We start from the raw sequence: 18,161 nt of genomic DNA, 5'->3' as shown, positions 1-18,161 counted from the left end.
TTCTGCCTATGTTAGTAGCTTTCTCTTTTGCCAACAGGGTGATGTAGGGCTGCCTGGCCCTCCAGGTCCCCCACCATCCACTGGAATACTGGAATTCATGGGATTTCCAAAAGGCAAGCAAGGAGAAAAGGTCTGTAAATTCACTTTACAAACCCTCCCCCTTCCAATGCTTCTTCATTCAAGGCTGAATGAAATTACTGGACAGTGAGGGCTCTTATATTTCCAAATCAAAATCTTTTTCTGTACTAGTTTAATCTGCCAGACGGCTATTGAATAAATATATTCTTAGCTGAGAGCATTGTGGACCACTGGAGAATGCATACCTCTCAGAAGGAGAAATCTGAAAGCTATTTAAAGATTTTCATCATTAATCCTAAAAATAAATGAACTGTAGTTTGTTTCTGTTGGACCTGTGAAATTCTGTAAAGTGAAGCAAAAAAAGCCCAAATCCGTTTAGAAAAATAAACAAAAGCTCCATCACTTTTGCTTTGGCCATGATGCACACTACTCTGAAATAATCAGATTTCTCTCCTTTCCTTTGTTATCCTGGCATTTACTGAGATACATATTTAGCTCATCAATTTTTTTATAAAAGCTGTATGGATCTTGAGTTAAAGATTCTCTATATGCATGAAATTTAGGCATACTGAATTAACTTAGGACCTATACAGACTGGTTTGGGAGCCCAGTTTGAGCTTGCCTAAGCCCCTGCATAAGTCATGGGGGAGATTGTCTTATTTGGTGGAGTTATCTTAGTGTGAGGTGGAATTCAAACACCATTCCTTTTTGCTCGCTCTTGAATTTGTAAGCAGGATTGTGAAGGTATTATACTATCTCATCATATATTATTTCACTGCTTTTGATGTGCATGTTCCGGTCCCCTAGATGACAAAAGGAAATGGTTCTGGATTTGATACCCAAAATCAGCAATTAGTGGAGGACAGCAGAACAATAGTTCCTGAGTAGTGGCTGCTGAAGCCATAGGAAGTGGTGACAGACAATCTGTTGCATGCCTTGTGCTGACACTACACTACAGGGTGGTTCAAAAAGATGGACCCAATTTGAAATCACTGTATCTCTGCAACCACAAACTGCCCATGAATGAAACTCTTACCATTTGAAGTGGGGGGCATAGAGTTTTTCACCTCAGAACCAGAGTCACAGCACTGGTGACCTCGGCGGAAGAAGAAACTTTGAGAGGCATTTGGAACAAATTCAGCTGTTGTCTCAGTGTTGTCTGTACAGCAGACGGAGGGGACGCAGAGCATTTAAATGGTATAAAAAGCATTAAAATGTTACTAAAACTTGATGGCACATTAAACCATATGTACATCTTTGTGTAACTGTAACATGTTGCCATCGTGAAATATACTGCTTGGAAATCGAGTCCACCTTTTTGAAACACCCTGCATATCTGGCACATGATGAGGCAGATCAAGTATTCTTGCTGACAAATTTCAAGGCCTTACTTTAGGAGTCAGGAACATGATGAGTGGATGGGGAAGGTCGTGCTTTCACAGACAGAGTGATTTATTGTGTTTACTTCTTCCCCTTGTCAGGGTGAGCCAGGTCCTCAAGGATTCCCTGGAGAAAAAGGATTGCCTGGCCTGCCGGTAAGGACAGAGAAGAGCTGTTAATATTAATATATGCCTGGTGTTGATTAGATGGTTCAACATCCTCTGAATAGCTCACAAGGTCTCTACAGGAGTCTCTAGGCAGCAGAGTACTTTGAAAATCTGATTAACATGTCCACAAGACGTTTTGAAAAGTGTAACTGTAATCTGATAATTTTTTAGTCCTGGAGATACAAAGAAGGATAATACTGTCCTACTATAGACATTATAAAGCAGCTGTCATTTCAGTACATGTCATCTGCAGAGACCTGCAAGTAGACATTCCCTTTCCGTGGCCACTTGATGGCAGTGTTTCTTGATGTCTCACATGTATTTTTTTGTACATAGTATTTCTTTCCTTCAATGAGGTCTAAACATATTTCTTATTCTTTTACTTTAAAGTGGTAAAGCACATGCAGATCTTTCTGCTTGTCTATATATATCCAGTTTTAAAATGGACTGTTTAACATTAGTGCTCATAAGCTTGGGAATGTGTAGCATCTTCTCTGTATGAATCAAGAGCAACGATTTATCCCTGGATTCCAGAGAACTATTTCCCAGCTTATAACCTTTTGTAAACACAGGTTATTTTGATAAGTTTAGAGAATAAATATTTTGTGCAAGTTCTGACTAATAAGATAAATTGTTTCCCAGTTTCTTCAACATACAGATGTTCTTAGTAGAAAGACGTGCAAGAAAAACCTGTACACGAAGCACAGTTTGTTATTAGCCTTTCTGGACATGTTCCATTATGTGCATGTTTAGCTTTATGCATCACAAGAGGCCCATTGAGGCTGGCAGGGTTGAACATATGTGTGAACTTAACCACAACCATAAGATATTTCAAGATTGAAGCCTGAAAATTGCTTAACTACTGTAACGCTCGCTGAAATTAAATCCTGGTGTTCTATCTCTGGATTGAGTCTTCGTGCTGACTGGGAAAAGCACCAAACATTTCCAAATGTTGAGCGTGAAAATGCTTGTTTTGTGTCATTCTTAGGCTTTAGAAATGAAAAAGCGTGTTCTGAGCACTCCCTTGAGCTGCTGTTAAGAAATGAGATTTGAGATAATTTCAAAATGTAAAATACAGTAGACAGCAGCACCCTATCCTATTAACAGATGGATTTGTGCTCGTTGTGTTTTAGGGCTGAAATATTCAGTTCCAAACAGACCACAGATTTAACGTTAATGTTTTTCTTCAGGGCTTTGGAGGTGTTGGAGAGAAAGGAGAAAAAGGTGTGCCTGGCTTACCGGGTGGCAGGGTAGGTAATTTTACAAAGTCCTTAAATACCTGGTTTTGAGCACATGAAGTGGGCCTTCCATCAACTGCAGCATTCTCAAAGCACGTAGGAGACATGTAGCAGACATAGGACTAGGTGCCACAGGAGCCAGCGCCATACAATAACAGAACCAATAGATAGTTCTTATCTCAGTGAAGCCTCAGATTAAAGGTGAGATGAAATCTGCACACAGACAAAGCAGTCCAAGAAAATCATACAGAAGTATTTACTGGATGTCTTGATACTTCAGGGCCTGTGTTTTTCCAGTTTTTTTTGAAAGCTTCACAGAAAAGGAAGCTTGCAGGAGGTCCAAATGAAGATAATAAAGAGACCTTGCAGGAGCTTTAAGGAGCTCTTAACCAGTGCCAGAACCAGCCATGAGAGAACAGGGATGGATGGGTGGATGGATGGATTTGGGGAAGAAATGGGAAAGCTGGCCGTCAGTATTGGTCTAACTAGTCAATGAATGTGGGAGCTAATAGCGTGCTCCATCGCGTGCCAGCCATAGCTTCTTCAAACCACCATGACCCTGCAGAGATGTGCTTGTACACAACAGGCATTCTGTTCTGCATGTGCAGAATAAATTGTCAAGGTAGAAAGTTTTGATTGCGTTGATTTTCATGGCTTTATAACTACAGACTATCTGCCTAACTTCCTAGTAAGCTGAGACACTGTGACTTATTTGACTTGAACTACTGATTAGAAAGACAATGGCTAAAGAAGTTAAGCCTTCTTTTATCTAGTTATTCTGCTGAATTCTTTCAATTATGATCGTTAGTGTTTGGGAGATATGGAAAATCAGTGGTAGCATCTCCTTTTGAAAGTTATAACTTTTCATTCTTTGGTGCCGAGATATTTGGAGCCTGATATAATAAACCCAGGCTGAGATGGAGCCTCTGAAATGTAATGTTTTTTCCTATTTTAGGGTCTTTTGGGACTGGATGGATCTGATGGGATTCCAGGAAGAAAGGTGAAGTTTCTTTTTTTTTTTTTACTGTGCTTACAATTACAGAAATCGTTTGCTACAGATCCACTGACTTCCTTATTTAGTGGCTCCAAGTTCTCTGATGGATGAATGCACCTGCCTTTATTAAACTAGTGAGAGCTAACTAGAAAGTCCATGTAGAACTCTAGATCCCTTTAACTGTCTCTCTAGTTATCACTACATATTCAGAAGACCACCTCCACAGATTGGAAATTGTACATTCCCTCCTGGAACAATCCACTCTTCCACTTTTCCCCTTTGGGGAGTGGAAATGGCTGGGTGATCAAGTGGTCGAGAGCACTTCCAGATGCAGCAGTGGAAATTGTTCAAGAAAGCAACTTTCAGAAATACGATTTTCCTTTTGCAGCCTGGAATTCTGTCACTTTCTTGCATATTTTGTTTTATGCATGTCCTTTTCCAGATATACCAAAGATGATGGTATCTACAATGTAATCTAATTTATATCTGTGTGTTAAAAAATATGATTAAAAGCAAGTCCTTTTTGATAAGTTTCTCAACACTACTGTGTCCCCTTTTGTCTGCAGTGGCAGTGGGATTTGCAGTCCATGCTGGGCCAGGTTGAATATGTGACCCAGGAAAGAACAGTAGTCACTGCTGTGTAGATTGCCAGACACACACCCAGAAGGGGAATTTTGGTGTCCCTGAGAATGTTACCAGGAAATGGATAACTGGAGAGCTGGATTTCCCAGTGTCACTTCAAAGGTTTTGGTGTCGATAATTTGTTGGAGGAGGAACGGTGTGAATGGGGAAAGTGTAGGGGACAAAGAGAATAATGTTCTGGACTCCTCACTGTACAATAATTTCTACAGTTCTCTGAGAACTCCAAGGTGTCCTGATTTGGACACACTCTGGCCTGCTCGCAAGTTCTCATGTTCGCTACAGCACAAGAAGGCCTAAAGGAGCTCTGGTATTTTGTGAGTGCTGAGGAATTGATGCTATCAGCTTTCTCTTTATTTTTTCTGCAAATGTTCGGTAGGACCATGAATTTGGTTTGTGATTCGTGTCCAGGCGCTGCAGATGTCTCAGCTAACAAATAATGCCACTGCCTTATTGTCTCACTGTGTAACAATGTTCCCGTGTGTGACTCTGCAGGGTCATCCAGGTATTCCAGGCTATCCAGGACTGGATGGAGTCGAAGGCATGAAGGTAACTTCTCGTATTAAAATATTACGGCATTGCTTTTTTAAAGATATTTGCATGAATGAATAAGTATCGTTGCTCCAATCAAATATCTTCTTTATCTGTGTATTGCTGTAATTTTCAGAATGTGTCAGTTCCTCATTTACTTTATAGTTAGGGATAAAAATGAATGGTTGCTGAACTATGGACACTGGGATATTTTAATACCTTTTCAATGTTCATTCATGTAACTTCATGACTTAGAATTGTAGATGTAGTCTCTCTGGTCTCCTTTATCCTTACAGCAATGCCAGATTTACTGGATAATTGAGGCTGTTGGATGTTAAGATAGTTGTCAAGGTTATCTGAAGTCTTAGATCACAGATGTACAAGTATTGACAAGCCTGAAAAAAATATGTTCAATTCCTTATACTGGAGATAGGCAATGTATAGCAGACATTGTCTGGGTATCTCACAATTCAGGCAGACATCTGGAAACGGAGTGGAAAATGGTTGGATAGTAGTTTGCTGTGAAAAACTCTTTATCTGCCACCAAGATTGGTATATGGTTGGCAGACATGTGAAATGCAAGCACTGATGGACTTTTTTGTGGAGAGCACGTGGAAGAAGTAGTAGTGCAGGTTGATACCACGGTTTGTCACAAGTTGCTTGTTCTACCTGGACGATTTTATAGAGAAATCCATTTACCTGGAAACTCCTATTATTGACATTCAGGATTCCAAGGTGTTGCCTTGGATATGGAAGGTAGCTGCAGTGATCACCACTTTTAAAAATTGATTTGTTCATAGCAGCTTTCTTGCTTTTACCACAAGGTGAACAAATGTCATCTGCCTGTTATTGGTCAATATGCTGATACGATAACTGGTCTCCAGTACACATGGTACATGCATGTCTGTGCTTCCTATTGAGGTAACGGGATGCCTTCAGAGGATAGGTGGATAGTAGCAAACACTTTACCTGAAGCATCCATCAGCTTCATAAGACAGGAGGGAGGTAAGTCAGGACAGCAGATGACTTTGAATAGCAGAAGAAAAAAGTGAATTTTTACCAAGACAAAGAGTGATGGTCAGTCAGTGAACAACCGCAGGCATTGCTACCACTAGGCAGTCTGTTTCCTGACAAGCAGTTTTCCCCTCTGTCACCCATCTGAATGTGGTGTGTATCTGTTTTCTTCTGCAGGGTGAATTAGGTGACATCGGTCCCCCAGGCCCTCCTATTGTTATTGACAGGGAAGGTGTAGTCATTTCAGGTACATGTTTGCATTTTTTTTTGGAACTCGTCTAAAGCAATTCTTCTGGTCCAACTTTCCTTCTTACTATATTTTACTACTTTTCAACATTGTGTATTGATTCTGACCCATCCCTTGTTATTTTTTGTTTAATATCTGTATTGTTGGCATACGGATACATTTGGCCCCATGTTTATCACTTCAGAGTTCACAACAAACCTTTCACCTCCACATTGCAGAGCGATACCTTTCAAGGCAGGGTGAAATGCAGTGCCTGGGCAGCTGTGTGTGAGCACAGCGGAGTGCTGTGTGTCCACCTCTGTGTCTGTCTTCGGTGTATCAAGGAAAAATGGGTACTCTGAATGTTATTCTGCTGTTATTTGTCATTCAATGTGTTAAGAAAAGCATTGAGAAAATGAGCTTAATTAACACCACAGCTGAAGGAGACCTGGATGGGAACAGTTTCTGAAGCTATAAAGGTGAGAGGGCAAATTACATGGTTTCTCCTATTCTTCCTTCTTCGCATGCAGTCAAGTTTGAAACAACCTCTAACAGGTCAGGAGGAATTTTTCCCGTTATTGTTAACTTTGACTAACAGGTTACTGCTAATGACTTTGCATCCTTTGCTGTCAAGGAGATCAGTGACCACTGGGATAGTTGATTGAACAGAGTCATTCAGCAGACACTCTCATGAGATTCTCCTCCTTCTTTTTCCATATCTGTCTAATTAGGTGGCCCAGGTGACCCTGGAAATCCAGGAATACCTGGTCCTCCAGGAGAAGAAGGGATCAGTGGTTTACCAGGCCTTCCAGGAGCCCCAGGGTTTCCAGGACTGGAGAGAGGTAAAGCAGCTGCTAACGGTGCCCTTCGCAGGCTGTGTTCTATGTTTGGTGCTGAGAAGGCTCTGTGGGTAGTGGCCTGGAGATAGTCAAGGTACAGGAGCAAAGCCTCTCCCTGCTCCTTCGGCTGACTGGTTTGCAGAATACTGTGTGAGACATAGGAGGCAGGGTTGGCACACAGGGAAAACATGTATGTTGACTTGGATGGGAGCAGAATTAGTCGCACAATAATTACAGCCTGGGTAAGTCTTCGGGAGTGAATATTCAGTGCAGCAGTGTACACAGGAGGTTGTTTGTTTGATTTCTAGTTTGAGTGAGTTGATTGGCAGAACATTTCCTACACTTTAAATAATAGCAAATGTTTTTGAGAAATAATTTTTTATGACTATTCATATTTGAAATAGAGAAACCCACTGTAGGTAGAACCCACTTGTCCCACCAAAGATCTCACTTGAAAGTTTCTGTTTCACTTGAATGTCATCTGTGAAGTCCTGGCCTGCAATGATCCAAAAACTAGGAGCTGCTCAAGAAATTATCTCACTCCGAGGAAATCAGAAAATAAATAAACCACAGTCTTATGTAGTTAATTGTCTAACCGATCAGTGGGACTTGAATGCAGCCCTGTGGCATTTTTTGAGTGACTAAAGGAGTGTGTAAATGGAAGCCAGTTGATACCTCAAATTAGTAAGTTTTCCTTTGTGTGCAATTATAAATTGTTCTGTGCTGACATGGATGTGGTTCAGAGCACAACAGTAGTTTACATAACATTAAAAATACTAGAGTGTGTTTGCTGCTGGAGAGCTGCTCACTGTGTCATTGTTGTCTAGATGGAATGGGCCCTGGTGGGTCTCCAGGTGTTCCTGGTGTGAAGGGCGAAGTGGGAGAACCAGGAAGAGCAACGATTGGATTACCAGGCAGTCCCGGCAGGGGTGGTTTACCGGGTCTGCCAGGAGCACCAGGATTGCCTGGTTCACCACGTATGTATATTTTTAACATCTATTTTTGTATTGGATTCAGAGTGAAACAAGACAAATAACGATTTATATATATATTTATTTATTTATTTGCAAGTGAGGATTATCTGTCTGTAAATCTTAGAAGTTCAGTTGACACCTCACTGTGATTGTAACTCACAACCTTAAGTATATAGATAAGCAGCCACCCCTCTGAAGTAAGAGAATACAGCTAGTAATTGTTAGAGTGGTAGCCTGAGAGACTGAAGCACAAGGTTATGTAGACACAATTTATGATACAGAGGACTTTGAAGTTCTAGGCTCATCTTCTACTGGCTTAGATAAAGAACAGCCCATGACCTTGTGAACACCTGGGCTAAACATCTGGTCTTGTGAGTACATATTTTGGGTACCAGGTGTCAGATAGGATGCCTGAAGAGATAATTTTCAGACCTAAGGAAATCTGATTTTATTTGTACATGGTTGTTTGTGTGGATACCCTGAATGAATTAATCATGCATTGTTCTGTTTTCCTCAGAGATCAAGTGTTACAGGAAAAGGGTTGATTTTACACAAACCTCGTGTTTTACCATTCTGCCATAAACTGAGTTCAAACAGCCTGTTTTATTTTTGAGAGCCAACGTTTCGAAACAGGGCACACTCCGGTGATGGAGCCAATGAGCATGGTCTGATGAAATGATTTTCTGTGGAGAAGAAATCAGTGTTCTGTTGTCAATAACTGTTTGCTAGTCAAATCCAGCTCATTTTTCTGCAGAGTCTGTAAAGCTCCTGTAGCTGTTTTTAGCTGAGGGTTGCAGTTTGTTTGCATGGAACACCAGTGGGTGCTGGTCAGCACTCCATCTTACTGCTGTCACTGACGGGAAGGGTTTTTAGACACAGTAGTTTATGGTAGATCACTTTCCACTGCTGTTACTGTCAGCTCATGTTTCATTCTATTCAGCATATAAAGAGATGTAGAAAATAATCCTGCAGTCATAAAGCAAGGGACAGGGAAAGTCCACTTAACCTTTTTGCCGTTTGGTCTCTTTTTTTGAGCTGCAGCAACTTAATGAGAAGTTGAGGAGCTCTGCAGAAGGCAGGTGGCCCTGGGGAATGACTCTACCGTGCCAGCAGCAGTTGTAACACTGCTCTTACGTGACAGCTTCTGTACCAGCAGAAAGGGAAATAGCCCATCATCACCATCACCAATGCATTGATTTGTCCCTTCAGCTTCTATCCATATGAAACTCTGCTTCTCCCAGAGCTGTAAAAGGACATCTGCCATGAACTAAGTCATTTGCCCTTCTTTATACAACCTGTTCACAGTTCGGTTAGTTCTTCTACCAGCCGTTAAGTCTTTGAAAAAGTGCAATGGTAGAATAGTAGAGGGATGAAACTGTTGTATCCGCATTGTGAGATCTTTTGCTTTGCTGTATGAGAAGCAAGAAGCCAACAGCTGGCCGAGGGCTGCAGCCTGTGCTATCGACCAAGTTCTATCTCCCTGTGTGACTTCCACAGTTGCAGTTTGCTCCAGTGCCATTTCTCTCAGTTGTATAACGGACATTGTAAGTAATTAGTGAGCTGGAAATCTAGCCTTCTCATGGCTTTTGCTTGCTTTCTGCTTGCAGGCCCTTCATCCCTCCCAGCCACAATCCTAGATGGAAGGCCTGGGGCCCCAGGGGAGCCTGGACAAAGAGGGCTGCCAGGAGCTTTGGGTCCCAAGGGGTACAAAGGTAATTGACTCTTGTTTTGGAACAGCCTTTCAGCAGTCATTGGGCGTCGGAAAGTTATTTACATGTGGTTAATATCTTGTCCTTATGACAAATCACAGGAGGTTGAGGTGGATTGAAGGAGCCAACAGCCTTTACAATTTAGAGGAACTTGTGCCCAGCACTGCCAGCAAAATCCTGTTTCCTACTTTCTACTCTGCTCAGACAAATGAGCAGATAAACATCTCATACCCAGAAAATTAGCTAAGTTATACCTTAAAGCCATAAGGCGTAATGAGATTTGGAAATAAAATCTTGTTCACTGCTTTTTGCAATACAGGCTGGAAATGACAGAAAAACTTAATTTTATTCTGTTCTGTGCTAAAAATGATGAGAATTTGGGTCTTGATGTATGAGAGAACCAGCAGCAAAAGCCACAGTGGTGCAGACATCACTGCTTTGTGATTGTTTGGATCCATGGCCAGTTATGATTCAGGGAAATGTGAATATATGCAGCTGTGGGTCATTGTAACCTACTGTGAGTGGGAGTGTGAATTTATTTTCTCTGACATATAACTATCTCTCCAAAAAAACCCACAAGAAATCTGTCCTAAAACCATCTATTTAGGAGAGTCTAAACCTTTTGGAAGAAGTGCTGAGGTTCACACTGTACATGGTAATTTGGTTGCGGGTATTGCATAGAAATTAACCTGGACAAAACCCAAGCTCCGCTTGCTTGACATTGACATCACCTGAACAGAGCAGGCACAAAATCAAATCCTGGGAGAATGGCTTTGCCCTAATGGAATCAAATACTGCTTCTGGAGCTCTTGCAACTGAAAAGCGTCTTTATCCAAATGAAACTGAGTTTGGAGTGTTGACTGTATTTTCCAGGAGAGGCAGGTGATTGTGCCTGTGATGGAGGAGTTACAAGAGTTGGTCTAAAAGGCATCTCAGGTCCAGCAGGTCCGTCGGGAGGCCCTGGTGTGCCGGGGAGTAAGGGCATTGGTGGAGACCCAGGCACTGTGGGTGCACCAGGACTGCGAGGCCCTGCGGTAAGGCAGGAAGAGTTTATATTGGTTGTCACAAATTAAAGGAGAAACAGTGTCCATGTGCAGTGGCTGCTGTTGACTGCAGTGAAAGCAACACATTTTTTGCATGAATTCTTCTACTTGTTTGGATTAAAAAAAAAAAAAAAAAGCAACCCTGAAACTGATATGTGAAAAGAAGCTGAAAGTAGAGAAATTATCACCTATTAAAAACGGGAGAGAAATGGTTATTAAGTTCTGAGTACTGCATGTTTAACAATTACTCATCCCAGCGCTTCTTGGCTGTAAGTGTGCATGGATTAGACCCAGGGCCCTTCCTAAGCGAGGGCTGGCTGGGGAAGCAGATACACATCTGCGTGGAGAGAAGACCTGAAAAATGGAATGGTGAGGTCTTCCCACATCATTGCTCGTAGCTATAAAAACTCTGTGCCATAGATGCAGTCTCCTCAGCTGCTGTATGCTAAATACATTGGCAAGAGTTGAGCTGTGTTTTATGTGAAACAGCAACCATAACAAACAGGACTTTCCAAAGTGCTGAGCATTGCTCGTTGGCAGTATTCACTTTTGAAAATCATAGTCCATGAAGATACCAGTCTTTTGTCCTCAGAGTATCTTTGTCCATGTCAGTAAATACAACACATCAAGTAACAGGGAAGAACGTTGAATACTTGGGCCCTGTTATATCATGAGTGATATAATGTTCCCAGATGCCATCCAGTATTGCTGTCACCGTGGTGCTATACACTAGGGTTTGGCAATAGTGACTTGATTGAAATATTGAAACATTTGGAAATAATTAAACCTCTTTTTTTTTCTTTTTTTTTTTTTTTTAATGTAATCTATACAGTAGGGAACCCTTTGGCAGTTGTTTCTAGCTCCAGTCATTATGTCCTGTCCTCATCACATTTTTAAGAAGCAATGCCTTTGCTATGCATATTCATATTCTTGTTTTTCTATCTTTTGGTGTGTAGGCTTCGGCTGGTCAGCCAGGTCTTCCAGGCCTGAAGGGAGAAAAGGGGGATTCGTCCTACGCAACAGGCAAAGGTGCTCGTGGGGACCCTGGTGCGACAGCACCCAGAGGACCTTCGGGCATCCCAGGAACCCCTGGCCGGGATGGACTCCCAGGCTTGCCAGGCCCACCAGGCCCTCCAGTAAGTTCTGGTTAATTTAGCAGCAGTGCTTCAGAATTGAAGTAAGGAGCAGAGGCAATAGAAAGGCTTGGCTTACTAGTCCTGATTAGCCTTGTGGTAAGTCTCCAAATACATAAAGAATTCACGGTTCCTGAGCACAAGTTTGTCTTGGTCAGGATTATTAACTGGTACTCATTAAACCTCTGGCTGCCCAGTCAAAAGATAAAATTCCAGTAATGGGGTAGTCTGTAATGCTGTTTTATGTTGTGTCCCAGAAGATAAGAGATACTGTAGGCATAACTGTGAGTCAAATCTTAGAATAGAAAAGTCACATGAGAATCTTTTTAATTAAAAAGAAAGTATTTGTCTTTCATAATATGTAATATTTACATTTTGGCAAATACAACATAAAATATTATTTTTAGTAGTCACTGGGTTTTCCTTCATTTTGAAATAATGATGGATAATTTACAGTAGTTTCCATGTACCTTCCCAGGCCCATCTGCACCTTGCACAGAACCAACCAAACTCTTATGCGTTTGTTAAAATGATAGTGGTGTGTATTCTTTCTACATTTCTTTGGTTTCCAGCTGTAACTGTCTTTTCTGTGCACAGGGTGATGGCGCGCTAGGTTTCCCAGGTGAAAAAGGGCTGCCAGGATTGCCTGGCTCCAAGGGCCATCGTGGAGAAACTGGTTCTCCTGGCGTTGGATATCCAGGTCCTAGTGGAGTTCGTGGGCCAGCAGGTGACCCGGGAATAGACGGGTTTCCAGGACAAGCAGGTCTTCCAGGCCCTCCAGGTGGGTGTTGCTGAGTCTGCCCTTAGTTTGAAAAGGTGCAAAGCTGCTGCAAGCCAAATGGCACTCAGCTTACTGGTCTGGTTGTAGCCAGGCCAGAAGATTGCATCAGATTAAAGATTGCTCTTTAAAATAATGGAAACTGGTTTGTGGGCCCACCAGAGCTCACACAGCAGTCCCAGCTTGTTCAAGTTGTCATGCTCAGAAGGACACAGATAATACCAAACAGTACTCAAATACTAAGAATGTTGGATGGAGCTACTCACTGTTGCTGGAGAACCATTTTACACCAAAGGTAGTTAGGAAGATTGATAAAATGAGGTTTTTAAAGAGCACAACATACTTCCTTGTCCAGATAAACACAGTAACTCACCGGCAGCTGAGACTTCTGACTCAATTTTCAGAACTATTACTGTTATTCAAATAAGAAGGGCTACTACAGATTTTAAATTTTTTTTTGAAGAAGAAACTGTAGTACATTGTACATGTGAACGTACGGTGAATAAGACATTACCATAGCAGGTATGGAGTTCAGTCATGACAACACAATCAGCTCTGGGCTGATGTGCTTCCCTGAGGTCGTACAGTTTGGATCAGTCGGTTTGTCATCATGTGTACCTAAAGCACACCATAATGACAAGTGATACAACCAGTAAACGTAGATTTGGTAATTTTTCATGTATGATGTTTTATGTTCATTCTCAGCGTTCAGACTGAGCTAGATGGGGAGTCATATGTCTAAACATTTATGGAAGATGTTTTAAAACAAAATGACTGCAGAGAGCTAGTCCCAATGTCTTGATTCCATGTTAGCCATTTAGATGTAGTTTAAGGTAAACAGTATTTTTTTCTATGCTGCTGCGGATTTTTGGTATATTTCCCATTCTGTGTGTATTTAGGCTTGTAGGTTTATAATTCAGTCAGTACCAATAATGCAGAATCAATAATATATTTGCAAGCATAATATTGTTGCGCAGGTTTATGGACTGATAAACTGATGCTTTGAGTTCAAAAACCTTGGCAGCAAGACCACAGCAGTATGAGGAGTTGGCGGGGAAATCTCAGACCCAGAGGGAGGTGAGAGCCAGCCCAGAACAGCACCAGGGAGGTTGCACAGACATGCCGGGTGGCGTGTTACCTCACATCAGTGTCATGCCGGGTGTTGTTATGGGGTGAGGAGACAACTAGCATTCACGTCCCCCTGGAAACAGTCTGCATAAGCTCTTTTTCCAATTCAAGTCACATGCTAAATGCTAAAAGCTTTACTAATACATAGCTATGAATGCTTGCATCTTTGTTTGGTAAATTGTCTCTTACAAAATCCGCTAAATTAAAATTGCATTGTAAGATAAGTAAAAGTAAAATGCTCTGTGCATGATGTGAACTCTAGATACTCTGTGGAGCACATCAGAAGCCAGCTCATTATGAATGTGACATCAAAGCTTTGCTGACAATGAGTGGTCCTTTGTAGACGAGTATCTATAGACAAAATATGTGGGAAAGTGTGAATAAGTCATTAGCCAGTTCAGTTTGCACCTCCATAGAGATGTGTAAGAAAACTTGCAAATGCATCATTCTCTCCATACTAGGAAATAGTTTGCATATGTTAAAAGGCTCTTTGATGTAGTAAGTTTCATCTAATATTAAAGAAATGTGTGTGGGTGGAAGAAATAATAATTTCTTGCACTGCCCAGGCTGAAAGACTTTATCGTGAAAATGAGGAAAGGCATTAAAAAGAGATTGTAACTACTGAAGTTACCACCGAGGAATTGTGCTGGAGTTCATGCCACGTGCAGTAGTACAGGGTGAAGCAGTCTTGCTTTGGGAAAGTAACTCAGTATTTTATAAAAAGCTAGGCTGATTTTACCTGATATTATGAGATTACTCAAAAGTGTTGGGACTGCCTATATTTTGCTTTTATGCCTGACATGATGGTTTAATAATTGTTTAATTTCATTGATACTGGGATATTATTGTGTAAACTGTGTTAATGTAGGGTATTAAGTATTGGGGGAACACTAAGTTTTGCTTTTATAAATTTTACACTAAGCCTTTCTTGCATCATTCTGCAAAACACACAAGGAAACAGTCCTATTTGGTTTTCAGTAATCCTCACATGAAATATCCATTGTTCAGGTATCCTCCTGCTGGCTATTAACGTCAAATACAGCATACACTATTGTACAGAGTTGTTTTTGGAAAGGTCACATAAGACAGTCCTTAAAGCCATGTGACATGCATGCAAATATTAATTAAACTTCCCTTTCCATGCCAGTGGCTGCCGTCAATGCTTGCTTTTTGAAAAATGTAATTCTTTATTGCACTGTGTCTGAGGAGGAAATGTCTCAGAGATGAACCTCAACTTTTTGTTTTATAAAGATTCAGCGTCAGGCTCACACAGGATTGCAGAAGACCAGAACTGGAATTTTTATTTTGTGTCCCTAGCATATACTTTAACAAAAGAATGCTCTGTCAAAGTGTACCCAAGTGCAGGCACCAATGTGTGTGTTACAATTTGCAGTCATGGTACTAGGTGCCCATATCCATTGAAAGCATACACTGGATCATGGGTATTTTAGTTTTGAAGCTCTGTTCTTAAAGCTCATGCTGGCTACAAAGATGAATTGCTGTCACAGATGAAAACAGAGCACTCCTTGGCTTTGTGTAAGAATGGAAGTGTTATTGCAACTCTGTGTAGATATGTTATCGTGAGTATAGTCACTTTTAGATTAATTTTGCTCTCAGTGAATGCCTCACTTCAAGGTAAAAGTGATGTATTGAGAACTGACCTTTGATTCTATCTCATCAAAGTAGAAAATGTTCTCGTGCTTCCTTCAAATTCGCATGGCATCTCAACGTGTGAGTAGATGAGACACCCTGGGGGTTGCATTCGCTCTTATTCCCTGCTACGTCCCACTTTCCACATGAGCTTGCGTGTTGCTTTATACCAGAGCTGATACCTGTTAGCAGCCCCCAACTGGCTAGAATTTGAGATTAGGATTTTTCTTTCTTCTCAGAGGTCTGAATAATGAAATAATGAAAATCAGGGTTGAGCGTGGAATGAAAGAGGGTAAAAATGGGAGGTCAAACCAGAATCGCTCTCATTTGTCACCATGAGAGAGGGATGCTCAGCTCTGCCTATCCTGGCTGGGTTTGGGGCTGGACCCTGAGCTGAAAGCTTAACTTTTCCGTTTCTGTTTGGATGCAGGCATCCAGGTCACAAGATTTTCACATAGCCTTTTGTCAACTGCGTTGGAATCCAAGAAGAATGTAATTGAACCAATTCTTAGGACCGTTTTGGCCAAAAAAAATCATAGGGATCTTTACAGACTTTGTGCCAGAAAAAACATATTGGGTTATTTTGAGTTTTTGTCCTGACTTATGTAATTTTACCCGGATTCCCACTGTCAGTGTTGGAAGCAAAGAGGCATATTTATTATCCATACAGAAGTTCACTGGTTTGATTGGATTTATCCAGGAAATAGTTTGACTCGGGGTCTTTTGTTAATAAAATTTTTTAGTCATCTGAACATGTTAATCTCTTCTGAAAAGAAGTGTTTAACTCATGTTGCTGTGCTGGAAGTACCTCCAGCGTTGCCTGATTGAGAGCAGATTAGCTCCTTAGGACCGAAAGCAGTCACAATTTGGAGTGCTCTTGAATGGCTGATGAATAAATTTGGCTTGTCAGTCTGGGAATGGAGCTTGAATAGAAGGATCCTACAAAGAGAGTTGTAAGGAAGTGAGAAACAATGTGTCTGTTGTACCTGATTGTCTTGTTCTTAATTGGCCTTGTAGTTCATGCCAGATTTGAATTAGCAAATATTAAACAACAGTGCAGTTAGGCAGCCATTTCTCTGTGCATAGGAGTAATGAAAAAAAACCCACCTCTTTTCCCCAAATTTCCTTTAGTATAATAGTCATCTTCTTAATGTGACCTCTCTGACTAAATAGTTTTAAAGTCCTTTAGATCTTCATTTTTAGGAAGTGTATCTATGACTGTTTAAGTCTATGCCAGCTGTGACAGCCTAGGAGCTAATTCTATAGTTCTAGCACAGATTCCTCTTAAAATAACTGGAAGCATTTCTGGAATTGAAATGTCTCAAATTATTTTTTGTGATAATAATTTCTCTGACTGCATGAATGTGACTTCAAATTGCCGGTGACCTACAAGGAGGAATGTTGGAGGTGTTGGAAATCATTCAGGTAAATCTGATGTGCTAGCAGCTCTGATAATGCCACATGAATTTCATTCTGCTGAAAAGGAATCACTAGTACAGAGCTTTTTTTTTGAGAGAGAGGTAAAAGTCAGTCAAAGAGCTTCACAATTGCTAAGTCGTGTTTGCTGCTATTACACTTTTAAACCATGTGGTTATTTCTTAGTCCGACAGACTGTAGAAGAAACAGTTGTAGAGTAAGGCTGAAATAAAAACCCTTTGCTATTCCACCCTCTGTTCTTTTCCTTAACATTACACATTTGAGAAGTCAGCAGTGTTTGTGTGTACGTTCACTCACAACCACTGACAATATGTCCTATAAAAAACCTCTGGATACTGAATGTTCCTCTTCTGACCGTCCCTCTGAAAGGGGCCATGTGCAACCCCAGTGTTTCTTTGTTTTAGGTATCACCTTGCCCTGTGTCGTTCCTGGAGCGTATGGGCCCCCAGGGACTCCCGGCTTTCCAGGATTGCCAGGTAGGGAGACAAGCTGATTGCAATGCACTGGCTGGCTGCCAAGAAGCACTTATTCCTCAAGGGAGATAATACCTACTAATTAATCTCCTCCAAGTGATAGATATTCCAGAGAGTTAATTGGCAGAACAATGTTCCTTTTATTTTTTTTTTTTCTCCAAAGAGACCTGGCTTAAATCCCGTGGGGACCATGATGACTGCACCATTTCTTCCCTTTCACGTAGCCTCTGAACACAAGCCCTCTCCTTCTGTGTTTCTGTAGCTGATGAAACAGCCATAGCTTTGAGACTTTATTTAGCTTAATTTGTGTATCCAGGGAGTGTTTTTTCAGCACTAGCTTTGCAGAAAGAATCTGATCCTATTTTCTTGTGCGCTGTTTTTGTCTTCCACTATTCATTCATTAATATTATTTATTAATACATTTTTACCCTTAGGTGCCAAAGGCAGCAAAGGCTTTCCTGGCATTCCAGGCCAGCCTGGATTACATGGGTCAAAAGGACATCCAGGGTCTCCAGGAATAATAGGCTTGCAAGGAGAACCTGGTAAGAGGGAAGTTACTGGAGTTCTTTTTATTGTCTAATTAATGTGTACAATATTGTATCAAATGAGTTGTCCAGCCGTCCTGGCCGCTTTTCTGCCTGGTACATTCATAACACTCCATTGAGAGCTTGATTGTGCTCCTTCCATATGCAATCTCTGCAAGCAAACGGTTGAAGCTTGGAAGAAAACA

The 18,161-nt window shown here is 41.2% G+C and overlaps 1 protein-coding gene across 2 annotated transcripts in view; it reads left to right on the top strand.

Annotated features, from left to right (window-relative positions):
• COL4A6 (collagen type IV alpha 6 chain) overlaps positions 1-18,161 on the top strand; it is a 124,082-nt gene that overhangs the window by 89,922 nt on the left and 15,999 nt on the right. For both annotated transcript variants that reach the window (XM_065846805.2, XM_065846804.2), the window contains exons 12-25: positions 38-130; positions 1,560-1,613; positions 2,816-2,875; positions 3,819-3,863; positions 4,992-5,045; positions 6,219-6,288; positions 6,999-7,109; positions 7,934-8,083; positions 9,688-9,792; positions 10,663-10,823; positions 11,789-11,968; positions 12,563-12,746; positions 17,363-17,434; positions 17,866-17,973. In XM_065846805.2, the coding sequence (XP_065702877.1) occupies positions 38-130; positions 1,560-1,613; positions 2,816-2,875; positions 3,819-3,863; positions 4,992-5,045; positions 6,219-6,288; positions 6,999-7,109; positions 7,934-8,083; positions 9,688-9,792; positions 10,663-10,823; positions 11,789-11,968; positions 12,563-12,746; positions 17,363-17,434; positions 17,866-17,973 (1,447 nt within the window). The remainder of the gene's footprint in view (positions 1-37; positions 131-1,559; positions 1,614-2,815; positions 2,876-3,818; positions 3,864-4,991; positions 5,046-6,218; positions 6,289-6,998; positions 7,110-7,933; positions 8,084-9,687; positions 9,793-10,662; positions 10,824-11,788; positions 11,969-12,562; positions 12,747-17,362; positions 17,435-17,865; positions 17,974-18,161) is intronic.

This window comes from Patagioenas fasciata, chromosome 11, assembly GCF_037038585.1.
Source record: "Patagioenas fasciata isolate bPatFas1 chromosome 11, bPatFas1.hap1, whole genome shotgun sequence".
NCBI lineage: Eukaryota > Metazoa > Chordata > Aves > Columbiformes > Columbidae > Patagioenas > Patagioenas fasciata.
The sequence above is the reverse complement of the archived record's forward strand: the minus strand, read 5'-3'. Positions and strand labels throughout refer to the sequence as shown.